Source organism: Pterocles gutturalis, unplaced genomic scaffold (genome assembly GCF_000699245.1).
Source record: "Pterocles gutturalis isolate BGI_N339 unplaced genomic scaffold, ASM69924v1 scaffold10090, whole genome shotgun sequence".
Lineage (NCBI taxonomy): Eukaryota > Metazoa > Chordata > Aves > Pterocliformes > Pteroclidae > Pterocles > Pterocles gutturalis.
Window position 1 is genome coordinate 1,714 of NW_010145864.1, and position 15,926 is coordinate 17,639.

The window sequence follows — 15,926 nt, forward strand, 5'->3', positions numbered from 1 at the left end:
CTTGTATCTGCTGGGGAAAGGTGTGAGGAGTGTTGCTGGTGGAAGCAAAATGCCAATGCCAGTACAGTGAGGAAAAGAGGACAGTAAAGCATAAAAGGGGTGGATGGCAAGAAGCAAGATGCAAGAAAAATGCTTTAGCTACTGTCATCATAATTAATTTAACAAATGAACACTAATTGAAGTGTAACTTTGGCAATGTTTGGCCTCCTTAGATTTTCTGTTCTGCTCTTGTGTTGTTATATTTTTTATGCCAGTAGCCCTCAGAAAGTGTAAATAATAGATTATTCCAGTAGAATAGGGTCCCATTTTTGCTTGCTTGCTTGTTGTCATATAGGAATTACTTAAGCAGTGTCCTGTAGGAAGAAGAGAAATAGCTTTCTGCCTGATAGAATAACAATCTCAAAATAATTTTCTGCACATTATCCTTTTCTGTTCATGCTTTAACTTTTTTAGCAGATATGGAGAAACAGAATATAGAGGCACCTCATGTATTTTCTACCAGTTCCTGATCCATAACACTTACTATTTGTCACTTCAGTGATGTGTTTCTCCCTTGGCAATAGGTTTGCCTCTGCAGGGGAGGAAATGGGTTTTGTCTCTGCCTTGCTTGGGTGTGCTGTATCAATGAATCAATGATCAAATGAAAATGATCAAAGAATTCTGAATCTGTTATCACCTTACTTGGGTGTGCTGTATGTATTAAATGATCAAAGAATTCTGAATCTGTTATCATCTAGTCCAGTTTGCTGGTATCATTTTGCTCTTCTCTGAACACAGATGCTTGTTGATTGTTTTGCAGGTGTTTTAGATGGTTTGGGTTCTGCCCAAGGTCTTTCACTCAGGCTGAGAAGAGTCTGGGAAGAGTATCTCCTTTCTTTCCTTTCTTAATTTCCTCTTTCACTCTCCCCTGCCCCCCACATACAGATGGAAGGAAATGTTTTAAGTTAGAGTGTGAGAAATCCCTGTGTAGGGAAAAAAAAACAAACTCCAAATATAATTTAAGTGCTGGGGATAGCTGGTAGAATTGTTTTGGCTGCTCATTAAAAACAGAACTGGTGTTATAAGTAGAAAGCCATGTAATTGAGTTGCCTGTTTTAATGTCTCAAAAATCATAATTGCAGGTTTTTTCTACACTCCCACATTTAGTATGCAATTTTCCTGTAACATTAATGCAAACATGAAATTAAAATCCTGCTTGTATGCCTTGTTGAGCAGTTTGGTCCATTTCATCACTCCCTGGTTGTACTTTTCCCAAGCTTAGCTGTTATACTTATTTTCCAAGTGTGTTTTCAGTGATATGAAATTTCCTGAAATTGTTTTGAAGAGCAGGCTTTAGAGAGTTGTAGCCATGTATATTTCAGCTGATATATTATGTTTGGGGTTTTTCTTAATTTGGAGCTAACAACATAGTGGTGTTGTCAGAAGTATATATAAAAGTGAATTTTGGCAGGTCTGATACTTGAAATATATGTATTTCAAGGTGTTTAGAATTCACTATTAGTTTAAGACCGTTCCTCAAAATAAGGTGGTGTTTTGCACTTGTGGGCAGACCATTAGCTGTTACTGTAAAAAGGTCACAAGAAATATAGTTGTTCTTCCTAATCACTAAAACATTTAAAATCTTCCTTTTTTAAGCAGCTAATTAAATACTGAAATATAACATTGCATTGATTTGCAGATAAGTGTATATGGAGCACAGTTGTCATCAGAAGCTTGCAGAGAGCTGGGCTTCTCCAGTAACTTGCTATGCAGTTCTTGCAACCTTCTTGGGCAGTTCAATCTGAACCAGTTGGATCCGTTCTGCAGGCAGTGCTGCCAAGAAGAAGCTCAGCTGGAAACCAGAAAGGTGAGTTTTGGACTAAATCCTTTGTGGAATAATTTAACACGTTATACTGAAGAGTGAGACTCTGAATTATGATCTCAAGAAGAAAATGCGATGTTTCTTGATAGTCCAGTGTACACAGGGTCTAGATTTACAGACTTGCCCTACTGCTCTTAATTAACATCCCTGTATGAGCAGAAGCAGCTTTGTTTCTGTGACAGCCCATCTCTGCTGTGAAGTGACTTATGGGAGTTGTGTCCAGCTTTCAATTGAAAGATGTATGGGATTTGAAGAGGGCAAGAAAAGAGGATAAGGAGATGGGTATTCTTGATTGCAGCTATTGCTTGGTCATTGACCCATAGTGTAATGGCCAGGATAGTTCAGTCCCTAGGAATAAAGGGCTGGTGCAGCCGTCAGGTCAGCTCCTGAAGTGGCACGAAACCTGACAGAAGCAGGGCTGGTCAGCTCTGTTCTGCAGTGGTGTGAACAACTAGGTTCTAACAGCTAGAAATATTGGGAATCTTGCTCAGAGCCCATGCTATGCTTCAATCAGTTAGGCTAAGGCAAAACTTTTCCTTTATCTGTTGCAAGTAAATATCTTATCCTGCTTGTGGTACATCAGGAAGGAATAACTTTTACAGAGCTCTTGAAAAGAATACACGCTTTCAAATATGTTGTAATTTAAGAGTACTCTAGAATACATTGAAGACCAATCAATTATCAGAAGAGTAGACATTTCAAGGAGAAGAGATGCTGAAATTAGTTTTAATGGCTAGAAGATAGCTAAGTAACTGACAACATGAAATTAATGAGGAAATCTACCAGGCTTCTCCTGTCAATTGAAGTCAGCATAATATTAAAAAAAGTCTGCCTATAATTTTTAACAAAATCACTGATTACAGTGTTAGGTACAGTATTAAATATCTAGAGGCCAGTGTTTGAGATTTGCAGAGAATTAATAGTTAGTAGTTCCTTAGTATTGAGAGACTATTAAGGTAAGACTATAAATTGCACCGTTTCGTGTATTGACAAAAGAATGCTTGTAGTAATATTTCATTACAATCCTTATAGGACTTGCTATCTTAGACTTTTTCTTTGCTAGATGTATGAATTTTATAAAGGAAAGTGTCTCTGGAAAATGGTCCTGTTCTTATATATATTTTTATGTGTACATATCTATATATATGTACATACACACAAGCTGAAAAGTTTCAGAATAAATTCTAAAGAAATGTACTAAAAAGGAATGGGAAAACAGGAAAAGGTCTCCAGCTGTGCTGTGGTTGTATACCGCAGCCAGTAACAGTTGTGGTGGCAGCAGCAAGGCTTCCTGTCCTCGCATAAGGAGTGGATGCTTTTATTTGTGCAGGTAACAGTCTTACAGTTTTGCCTCAGTGTGCATAAGATGTAGCACAAGAACTTGTGGAGCAGGATAATTTGTTGGGAAAAATAAACTAGAGGAGTTATGCTGCATTTCTGTCCATGTGATTTCTGAGGAAAATTGTCTTTATCAATTTATCAGTAATTTACTCAAGGATGTAACTTATTTTGTATTGTAAACATTGCATTAATAAAAGTTGGATCAAATAACAGAATTTAAATCAATATTTTCTGAGTATCCTGCATGAGACCTGGATTTTACCATGTAGATAATGACACTTCTTTTGTAAGACTAAATGCCCTTTTTTGGTTAGGACTTTACATTGTAAATATTTCTAATCTCAAAACTTTTTTTTTAATTTTAGTCATGCTGAATGTAGTAGAACAAAAAACATAGGATTGGACACGGTCTCCAGGTTGTTTGCCAAATTCCTTCACAGTGAATGAGAATTTGTTTTATATTCATAGGAACCAAGAGATTTAATAAGTTGGGTTTTTTAATCTATTTGTGTTGGTTTACCCACTCTCGTTTTCTTGTGCTTTGTAGTAAACATGAACAATTTGCCTCTATGGCACAATTTGATGAACATCTTGATTATTATTTTATCTTCTGTGACATTTTTTAAGAAATATAGTACAAATGATACTCGAGATTTGGAGCGAGCATGTTAAGTACCATCTTGAATTATAGGCATGATTATGATACTGTTTTCCTGCATTTTCATATCCAGGTTTGAATGCAGGCTTTTCCTACTCTGTGTGTAAATATAAATATATTGCATAATTCTGACATTATGGTTATATGGTTGAGTGCTAAATTATAGCGTCGTTTCTGATATTCTTTTGAATGCTGTTTTAGGAGGTGGAAATTTTTTATACTGTTACCCCTGCTTGGAAATGTATATTTTTTTGTATTTGCTGATATTTTTAAAATTTTTTTTAAACTTTTAGTGAGTAACTTCCCTTGAAGACTAGCCGGAGGCAAATTAGTGTTGGGAGAACGGACCACAAATATTACCTTAACAGATTGTATTCAGAATCATTACATTTTGAATTGACTTGTTTTAATATAGTGCTGGTTGTAATAGGTGTCTGGAATTGAACTTTAATTTTTATTTAAAAGTAAAACCTTATCTAATTTATGTAGCTTCTTGATTAAAGTAGTATTTTCATGATATGCATGCAGAACAGAAAAACTGAATGCTGCCTTTTGCTGTGTTTTTTTTCCTTTCACTAGTATTTTCAGGTCACCATAGAAATCTTTCTAAATAAAATTTGATAGTTGAGAGTGCGTGTTAAAAATCTTAAATCTTTTTCTTACCCTCTTCCTTGATATTTTTTTAATCTTACTCTAAAAAGCTGCATCTAGATTTAAGGTGTCTGGCTTACATGTTAAAAATCTTAAATCTTTTTCTTAGCCTCTTCCTTGAATATTTTTTTAATCTTACTCTAAAAACCTGCATCTAGATTTAAGGTGTCTGGCTTACTGGTTAGCAACCTTATCTAGTGCTATGTTCCAGAGCAGTGGTGCTCTGTGTTTTGCTAGTGCTGTGACTACATGCTTGAACATCCTCAAAGTATGTGAATCTTTCTTTCTGAACCATGATTCCAGTACATGACCTGACTTGTTCATTATGTGAGCAGATATTTGTTCCCATCATGTGACACAGCATGTTGGTAGTCTGTGCTAATGTTCATTATGTGAGCAATATTTGTTCCCATCGTGTGACACAGCATGTTGGTAGTCTGTGCTACAAACAGACTTGCAAACTATAGAATTCCAGGACAGACTTCAGGATTTTAAGTTAATTCTCCTTGTAAGTATGCGGCAAGTGTTAGAAACAGAGAAAGCAAGAGTTAGTTTGTTGAATGACTTGTGCCTGAGTCTTAAATGAGAATTTAAAATTAAACATATCAGAGTTTTTATGTATTATTGCTACTTTTCACAAATGATCTGTGAAATATGCCAAGTCCTAAAAGTACTTTGTGCTGTTTAGCACACTCAGAGGAGATGTTAGATTTCCACTGTTTCACATCCTTGAAACATGTTTATTAATCCTGGTCTTGTTACTGGTCCAGTATTCTGTGAATTCACATTGTGGAAAATAGCTGTGAGGTAGCCTTGTTACCCAGTGTTTGTCTTGCTCTTAAGTTCTGCTGACACCTGTCCAATGAAATATTTTAAATACTTCATAATTGTACTGTGTGTAAAATGAAAAAATATTTCAGTTATTTTCCCCTATTCTAGAGATTTTTGTATTCACTTTCAGACTAATTCAGAAGCTAGCTTCAACAGCATTGCTTTAGACAGCTGCAGGTTTTAAGTCTGTCTGTCAGATGCAGAGTACTTCTGGTGTGTAAAATGTAGAAGGCTGAAATGGAGGTGAAGCTAACTGTGCGTGAAATTGTAGTAGCAGGAGAGATTGTCCATATTTTGCAGTAGCTGAAAATAGCTGCACTCCATCTGCGGCTTCACTTATGCTGTGTGATCGTTTCAGACATAGCTATAAGCATATTCCATTAGTTGTGTATTATAATCTTAGATTTAGCTCAACAATATATCTGTGTCAAGATCCAAATTGATTTTAAGAATCAACTCTGATTAAATTTGAGATACATTAAATTCAACAGTTGTGCTGTGTGGGATTGCTACAGCCTTTAAAAATCGTCAGTATTTCTAAACAGAGTTTTGAAATATATTTTGCTCACTAAAGTGTGTTGAACTTCAGCATTTTAAATTTCTGTTGTCAAGTATTGGTCATGTTGTAATACTATGGTGTTTGGTGAATTAAATAATGTGGCATCAGGTGTAAGCAAAAGCTGTCAAGGAAATTTGAGACACAGAAATGGATGGTTTAGATGGGGAGTTGTCATGAGTAACATCACATGTGTCTATAATACATTATTTCTAAATAGTTTGATTCTACTGTAAAACAGGGCAAACATAATGATACAGAAGTCTTTATGCATGCTTTTAAAGTTACACAGAGATGGGTAATAACTGCTCCACTGTACAAACATAAGCAAAACCATCTAAAATCCTGAGACTTGTAGAAACTTTCTTGTGCATGTATTCAGGGTTGTCACAATACAATAAGCTGTCAAAGCATAATTTAGCAATGCAGAGGCCAGATATTCCAATAAATTAAGATAATGAGAAATTTGGGATTATTTTTCACCAAACTTTACTAGATGTAACAATACAAATAACTAAAATATTTCAGACACTTGAAATGGATTGTTGTGCTGTAAGAGGGAAGATTTCCAATTTGACATTCTTCCCTCACCAGTCAATATAATTTTCCTTTCATTTGACATGAAAGTCTTGTGAAATATTAACCTGAAATAAATGCGGGTGGCTTAAACTTTGGCTATTACTTTTTCAAAAAAATCTTAAAGCCCATCTTAAGGTTGCTTTACATTCAGGTAGGATGTAGAATGGCGTTCTGAACCTAAAATGATTTTTAGTGTTTGACTGCTGTTTGAAAGTTAATGCAAGCATGTGGACATAACCCTATTAGCTATAGATAAACAGAAGGGATGAGGTCTAGAAAATAGTGGTATTTAATAACCTTTAATTGTTGTGTTTACTCAACATTTTGAAAAATGCTGAAAGGAGAACCAACTGGGGAGAAAATCCTAAGAATGCATACTAAAATACTCTGGAAAATACAGAGAAAAGTCAAAGCACAGCAGAGGAACCTTTCCTAGAGTGTTATTGTAAATTTCTACTGGACATTTGGGTGAGCATGCCTTCATTGCAGTTAGATTGATCAAAACATGTGTCAGGTAGCATGTTGCAGACTTGTTCCCCAGTTGTTGCATTGTGACTGGTACTATACTTAACCAGGTACTTCGACACTTCTGCAGGAAGATCGTATCATGTTTTTCCTGCATCAAGCTGAGATTCTTTTACTTGCAAGTCCTCAGTACTTGAAATTGTGGGAAGTCATTTTAAGACATGAATGATTCAGCCTGTTTCAACACTGCAAAACCACAGGACTTCTAGACTGTTGGAAGTGGCCCCTTCTTGCATGTCAGCCACCTGTTTCTGTGTAGTATCACACAATTTGACAGGTTTTTGTGGGTGAAAAATACAGAGTTGAGGGATGATATACAAAAGAGGAGTGAATTATATGTATTTAGCCCATGAAACAAGTAGCTGCTAATGTTCAGCTTGGCCTATTTTGAATAAAAGGTGAGTCTTAATTTCACTGAAAGGTAAAAAATGAGTATACAAATTCAGTTTTCTGTAGTCTGCATTATCTGTCACTCACAACAAAATTGTCTCTCAGGCCTTTAAACATTATAGGATAGGAGGTGAGTATATATGCAGAAACTGTTCCTCAGAAAGGGTTATTTTAATTCTAGTGGATAATACTTAGTCTCCTGTTATGGTTTTGACCTTGTCTAGCAGCAAAACAGCATAACAATTGCTTACTCACCCTCCCACCATCTGGAGGATGGGGGGAGAGAATTAAAGGGGTAAAGGGAAAAGAGATTAACGGGTTAAGAACAATTTAATTATTGAAAATAATAATAGTAATATATACAAATGAGTGATACACAGTGAAACTACTCGCCACCTGATGACCAAGGCTCAGCCTGCTCCCAGAGCAGGGAGAGTCTCAAAACCACGATCCCTGAAAAGGAGGTGAAAGGCTGAGTGACCAGGAGCCAACAGAGTGAGATGACCCCAAGAGAGGGGCAACCCAGAGAGGGAGACAACCTGGAGAGAGAGGGGCAGAACTTCTGGACAGAGCCTCATCTATATACTGGGCTTGATGTGCATGATATGGAATATGTCATTGGCCAGTTTGGGTCTCAGTCCTAACCCTAAGGTGGAATCCTAGGCTTCTAATTGGGGCTGTGCTCCCTCCCAGCTTCTCTTGCATCTGCAGACACTGGCACAGCAGAGAAGCTGAAAACTCATTGACTGTCCTGGCAACAACTATAAATGTCAGTATGTTATCAGCCTTCTCCTCAGCACAAATCCAAAACACAGCCTCACACCAGCTACTGGGAGAGAGTTAACTTTCTTCACAGCTGGAACCAGGACATCTCCTTACAAGGCAGTTTGACCATAATTTAAAACCAATTCTTTGGATGGAGTTAGTGTTAGACCCTCTTGGAAATTAAATAAATATTTAGTGTAATGTTAGTAATACATATGTCTACTGTAATTATGACTGTGTGCTACTTTAAATTAAAAAAATGAAATTGAAAGCTCTATTAAAACTCCACCTTTTTACATGTACAGACATTTTAAAATGTTCTGTTATGAATTACAAGGAGGAATAAGGTGACATTCTTGTTCAGACTTTTTAAAACTCAAAATAGTTTACAAAACTCACAATAATTACTGAAGCTAGAATAACTTGTAATGCTTTTAGTGCTTTAGGCTACTCTTGTGTGTCTCAATTTTTGAGGAGTTTTTTTCTTTTCATTTCACTAATTAAAGTGCTGCACTAAAAAATTACTGTTGGCAGCCTGCTTGTTCTGCCAGAGATTCTTAATACGAATAGTTTCAGTGAAGCAGTTTCATGTCTTTGTTTTCAACTTGATGGACAAAAATAGAGAACTACTTAGAATTCATTGACATCTCAGTGGTGTAACGTAAGTGTAAGTTATATCAATGGTGGTATAGATGAATTAGAATTTTAGTTTATTTGTAGCCGTTTCTTAAACTCAGCTTTTTCTGCCTTTTTTTGTTTTATAAAATCCTTTGTCTGCTTTGTAAAAACCAAATTATGCTGTTACATAGCTGTACCCCTTATTTTTAACATGCTATGTAGAAGTGTCTCGTTCATTGTTTTTACCAAGTGTGACTTTTAGAAACAGCATAATTAAATTACAGCATATTTTATTTAACACAAGTAAATAATCAGAACTGTATTTAAGGCTAATATGTCAAAAGATCTCCCTTCAAAGTTTGCTTTTAACTAAAGTGTCCCATACTGTTCACAGAGGAATCATTTTATGAGGAATATTGATGAGAAAGTTGGGGAATTGAGATGATTGTGTTCTCTGCAATTGACAAAGTGTCTTATCAGACTACTGTTGCTTCAGAATATTATGCAAAGCCATTCCTTGTACTAAAAATGTGCTGAAGTGGATGTCCTTCTCAAGAACTTTACCATGTACATTCTTTCTCTTCCCTTTGTGCATGATGTTATCAGCAATGAAGATTAATGCTGACAAACAGTAGTCCTAGATAAGGAAGTTGTAGCTAGCTAGTCAATGCCTAAGACAGAAACTTACTTTCTTTTGTTTGGATCAGATTTGCCCAAGGTTCATCCCTGTCAGGTAAGCTAAGACAAAATACATTATCTGCCTGTAGTAGGGCAAGCCTTACTTATGGAAAACCTCCTAGTTTTATCACAGAAAAAGGAAAGGTTAGGGAAATAAGTGTGGATTTGCTAGATGTGAGTTTAGATTGTTGATGTGCATCTGTGCTGGCAAATGGAACAGGTTTAGCTAATTAAGTCTGACCTCCTCTGTCTGGATACACATCTGGATAAAATAGTGGCATCTGACTTCACATTTGTTGAAACAACTTTAAAAAGTACAAAGTCTCCAAATTACTTGAATGCACTAAGTCAAATAGTTGATGAGTTCTGTTCTCAATGTTTTCTCTGCAACTCTTCGAAGGTGCTTTCTTTTTTAATAAAAGCACAGATTCTGGAGAATAAAAGATGTTCAGGGATTCTACTTTTACTTCTAGAAGTAGATGGTTGGATAGCAGTTAATCAGTATATTTCAAAACTGGAACTTAAACTGTTAACTTTCTGTCTCTACTTTTTAGCTCACATAATTGTGTTCACTGGGTCCAAGTGAGCATGTACAAGAGGAGTCCTTTTTCCATCACCCTTCTCCTCTATTACACTTTGCCCTGCGCCCTCACTCAAATTGGGCATTAACACCACCTAATCCATGCTACAGTTCCAGAGGTCTAAAGTTGATGGTTGCTCAGCTTCTGCATTTTTCCTTTCAGCCTTGTGCTGGATCTCTTGCTCACATGACTTTACACCAAACCATTTCAGAGAGCCAAGTTAACAAAAAGTAGTCTGCTAGGAGGGGAAGTTGTTTTGGAGCTTTTTTCATGGTTATTGGATGTAAAGAACAAAAATATTTACGTAATACTGCTTAACAACAAAAATAAAACACTTAGATGGGTGACACATTTTCTACGTGCTGAAGATTGTAATAGTAATGCATAACTATGGACATACAGAATTAAAAAGTTGAATCTACTGCTCAAAGCAGAACTCAAAGTTCTGAAGATCTCCAAGGCTACAGATTCTACAACTTTCTTAATAAATTCAGTGCTTAAACACCCTCATTGTGACTTTTTTCACCCTTACATTTGGTTGGAATTTCCTTCCCTGTGGATGAGAGTTTAGATTCTGCTTCAGCTTTGTTCAGAGGAATTTGTCTGTAATACATAGCACTCATCACAGGAATAGCACTAATTCAGATGACTGGTTCTTGACTGTTTGAGTCTTTGTTTCCAAACTCTTATTTAGAGTGGGGCATCTCCCTTCACAGGGTAATGAGTTGTGAATGGGAGCAGTTTCTTTGTTGCTAAATTTACTGATGACATCAGTTGCGAATGATGTGTGTATAGCAATGACTTTATTGGCTTTCTGCATTACAGAACAGTAATTCATAATGTTCTGGGCAGTGTGGCTTTCTGACTGCTCTCTGTTAACCCACAGATTCTTGCTCATTTTCTGTCTCCAGGGAAGGGGAAGACTAGAGTGATTTTGAAAACAAGTAACTGTCCATACAAATACCCTGCATTTTCTCCCCTATAGAAGAGAAAATATTTTATAGTTTATATCTCAGTGTATATTCCTTTATTTTAACTAATGTAGTTTTCTATCAAAAGTAACAAATTAATTGGTAGTTACAAGAGTTTAGGAAAGAGCAGAAAAAACTTGCATCAAAATCTCTTTTCTTTGTGACTTCATTTCTCGGAAGAATAAATATCAATTATTAATTTGTTGTTTTGCTTCCTGGGTGGGACACCCTAAAAATCCATTTGCTTGCCTTTCAAAAAAGAGGTCACGCACGCTATTTTAAAACAATACCAATTTGCACATGGGAAGCAACTTTGGCCAATAAGACGAATAATATCTGTATTTTTCTTGACTTTTCTTTGAAGTGAAACAATAGTATGAGTTGATAGGGGATGAGGTGGTTTCTTCAGCAGAGCTGCTTATATAGTAACATGAAATCAAAATTACAGTGAATTTAATTTAAAAAAATTGCTTGCATTGGAAAGAGATTAGTTGTTAGTAAATATTTAGTGGAAGATTGTCTTGTACATGAGGCAAGCGAAAATTCCAGAGTTTTAGCCGGTAGTCCTAAGTTGTGTTTTACTGCTTGTTCTCAGAGCTTAACTTCATTTTTTAAACAGTTTGATATTAGGAGAGGAAAATTGCAGATATCAGAGAGAATCCAGGTACCATAAGATAACAATTTACCATTGTGTGGCGCTATCTCAGCAGCATGTTTCATTATGTTTCATTGCATGTTTTAAGACATGATGTTACTATATTTTTTAGCTGATTGAAAACAGCTGTACAAACCCAGTTTGAGTGACACTGTAACCTGTGCAGGGTCAGGCTTAGTCAGCAGTTAGAAGAAACCAGTGTGCAAAGCATAGGTGCTATGGAAGTAAAATTAGGGATAACTTACTGTATATTACGAAACTTTTTTGTCACCTTTGATCTAACAGTATTTTATTATGGTCAAGGAGCAATCTCTGTTAAGTACCATTTTTTTCAGTTTGGTTTGATCTGAATTCCTGTTTGGTTGTAAACAGTAACAGTTGTATAGCAGCTTCATAGCAGCAATGTAATTTTTCTTCTGGAGTTTTCACCATGAGTAATTGTGATAACAGTACCATATCTATTTGTAAGTGAAGTGCAGCTGGAATTTTGTCTTGCAGAAATCACTTAAATTTCCTTCCTAATAATAGGTGAAATGTTTTCTTTCACTTAAGGTTCCTTGTCTTTAATTGCTGTAACAATTATTTTTACAATACATATTTTTATCTAACACTCTTCTTATATGTGGTGGTTAATTCTGTTATAATTACCGCTTTCCTTCATCATTAAAGCAGATGTGACTGATAGTGTGGTTTTCCTCCTTTCAGTTGTGAAGAGCCATCTTCATTGCGTCAGTGTGAACTATTACAAGGCATTTAGGTGCTTACAGAAAGCATTTCAATGAAATTTAGCTCAAGCTGATGCTTTGTAAAAGATGAGGGAAAAGTTCACATTTTGTCACAATAGCCTTAGAAAGCATACTCTTAGAATGTTTTTTAAAAAGCTAAGCTATTTTTATAGATGCAGACATGAATCAGCCTGGAAATCATGTAACAGCACTTGTTTTGGATGTTAAAATGGATACTAGTAATAGTTCAGAAAGTCTTTACTTCATTGCTTGTAGTACTGACAAGTGAAGCATTATTTTAAAATGAACCAACTTATGGGTTAAGCATTGCTTAATGAACTGACTCGTCATGTTTGTAGGCCTCCACACTGAGTTATACATGTTGTTCTCAGTAATACTTGAACACAGTAAATGCCTTCACAAGGAAATTTGAAGGACGTCTGCTCTGGACATGATGGGACGGTAGCAGCAGTAGATACTAACAAGTATGCTTTTGTTGTGGGCTGAGTGATGCAAATAAACCTATGTTTCTTGCAAAAGACACTTTTGTTTAGAGTTATAAATGAAGCCAATTGATTTTTCTTTTTTCTTGTCTAGCCATCTAGAGAGCGGCTGGTTTGTCCCAGCATGAATCTGAACTTTTTTGTACCAGCACAGTTGGACTTCAGTTACAGCAGAGTTATAAGCTCAAAATATAGACATCAGCAATTGAGGTGTTTTCTTTGTGAAACTTTACTTCTATCAGATATTGGCTAGGAGTTACAAACTGGGAGTAGTTAGTAGTTACAAGATGTCTTATGTATTTTAGTGTCCTACAGTGATCTTTTTTTGTAGAAATCCTTGTCTGAGAGGAAGAAATAAACTAATTTTTTTTGAGTAATGAGAATTGAAAAATGCTTGTTTTACCATTGTGCTAAATTTGGGTGTACTTAGTTCTTCATACACATATATAAAATAGTTAACAAGATGGAAGAAGGCTATTTATTCCTTTGTCTATATCTTTATACTAACTTCTTGATAGGAAAATACAGATAACTGTCAGTTTCAGAGAAACAGTATAAATGTTCAGTGTATTAGTGTTTGTGCAAACTAATATCTAAATTGAGGATCGCTGATAATTGTTGTTGAATGTTTTTTAAAGAATAATGAATAGTGACAAGGTAAGTTTATAATCTCATTACTCCATGTTTCTTCCATCTTTGTAATTATTTAATGTTTTAGGTCCAGAGGAACTTCAATTATGCAAGCTAGTATCTGAGCTGTTTCATTGCCTTTTTTAATTAATATCTTCATTTGGGAGGTGAAAAAAAGCTATAACAAAATGTGGTGTTTTTGATTGCTTAAGTATTGTTTCATATCAGTTCTGGGTTTTAACAGTCAAATCTTAGTTTTTATCTTTAATGTTTAGTTGAAAATGTAAATGTAGTTAAGCAAATTTCTGAGATGCTGTTCTGAACAGATAATATAATGTAACATTTTTAGTTCTGTGTCATGTGATTAATGATTAGTTCATGTCAGGAAAGAAGCTGTAATTTCCCTGCAAATGATTAGAGAATTTCTTATGTGCTAATTCGTAGTATTTAAGCAAATATTGACTTGGACCTGAATTCAGAAAACTCATGTTCTGAAATTAAGATGTATTCCTGGCTGCACTTAATACCTACATAGATAGGTGATGAAGTGTTAATAAAATTGTCTTTGAGATTTCTGTCATATTGTGTGTGGTTTGCTTTTATGACTTGTCACTCCTTTTTCAGAGGGGTTAGTACTCATTAATTTTCATAGTTAAAGCTTATTTTTGATTACAAGTATTCACAGCTCATATTTAAGTGAAATGTGAATTTGCTTTATTTCAGCGAGGTTATATTTTTCTGTGTCCTGTCTTGCACATTTGTTATGAAAACACTGTCTAAAACAAAACAGAAGCAGAGGTATTATTTATAGCAGGTAATGAAGTGAATTAAAATTCTTAACTGAAACTTATCTTGTCAGCTTCTCTATAAACAGTGGGGTTTCAGGGTTAGAAGGAAGTGATTTGGTATACAGTATTGACAACTATGTCTAAGGTTAAAATGCCGAACTTTACAGTATGAAGTTTTATTTTAGTATCTGGAAAAATATGTTGATAATTTATATTTAAGATTCATAAAAATATAGAATCAATTGATGTTGGCAAAAAACCCCAAAAAGTTAAACAAGTGACAGTATACAAGATCAGTAGGGTTTTTTATTTAGATACTACATAAAATTGAAATAAACTTATACTTTTCTCTAAGAACACTGAATCTGAGTATCTTGCATAGCAGCTGACAGAAGTGATTGACATCTAAGTGCAAGCATCAGAGTTATCCCAGCCTGTATATATTACTTCAGCTAAGGCCTGTTAATGTGATCTGTCCTCCTTCTGCAGTCACAGTAGTCTACAATAAGCTAATAGGTAGCCCAAATGAGAAGTCTAAAGTCACTGCTTTATCTTTATTAGAAACAGTATTTCACTGTCCAAGTGAGATTTAAAATGGAAACTAAAATTTCACTTAATGAGACTTTCTTAGCATCTTTGGGAAGGCAGAAATAAAGTTTTCCTATTACTAGTCCATAATTCCCATTGTAACATCGGTTTACATTTTTTTAAATGAACCTTTGCTTTCAGCAACAGTATATCTTAAATGGTATTTTTCCTGTTTTTACATTTTTAATATAATGAATGGAAGTTATAATGTATCTTGAGTGAACAGTCAGTTGTTGCATAAGTCAGAGACACGTCTGGAACTGTGATTCTATATAGGATCTTATTTCTCTGTAGTTACTATCAACACAATGGTGTATTGTCTCCTCAAAGAAAAATAGTTCGACAGATAACACACCGTAAGTAAACTAGTAATTTAGATTTTTGGTGTCATTGACAACTTCTGTTTATTATTACAGCTTTATGCAGGAGCTGTCCTAGAGGTATGTGGATGAAAATTGGGAAGGTTCCCTCAAGTCCAGGGTAAGTAAAGTCAGTACAGTTCTTTCAGATATGAAATTCTGTCACAGCTGAATGACAAAATGTGCTTTTAAGGACTACTACAAGTAGTCATAAATTTTGTACATTATATCAGGAAAGTTGCCTTGACCTGAGGCTCAATGGAACTGGTCTCCAATAATTGATGAAATTATATTGTGCACTTCTGGAGCCATGTTTTTTTCACAGATCCTGCAGTATAATTTTTGTTGGTGGATAATGACAGTCAACTAAAGTGAACAGAATACAGTAGTGTAAAAGGAAAATCAGTAACAGCAGTGTGTGGTTGGAGGAAGCTGCAGGAAAAACATCTGAGAAACTTCAAACTGGAATTTTCTTATAAATTGGGGAAGAGCTTAGGTGATAACAGTACTTTGATTTTTTTTCCTTTTCTGTAATGAAGATCCTAAAGTACTTTGGACATAGTTGGATATAGAGGAGAAAGACTAATCTAGCTTTAGGCATAAAATTGCACAAGCAGCACATTTTCACTGACAAGAGCTCAAGACACACTGCCGAAGTTGCAGAAGGCAAAGG

The 15,926-nt window shown here is 35.3% G+C and overlaps 1 protein-coding gene across 1 annotated transcript in view; it reads left to right on the forward strand.

Annotated features, from left to right (window-relative positions):
* Positions 1-15,374, forward strand: part of LOC104470558 (15 kDa selenoprotein-like) — a gene marked incomplete at its 3' end in the record, with an annotated part of 17,061 nt that extends 1,687 nt beyond the window's left edge. Inside the window, 2 exon segments of the mRNA XM_010085525.1 lie at positions 1,679-1,846; positions 15,311-15,374. Coding sequence (XP_010083827.1) covers positions 1,679-1,846; positions 15,311-15,374 — 232 coding nt within the window.
* Between the last annotated feature and the right edge of the window lie 552 nt (positions 15,375-15,926).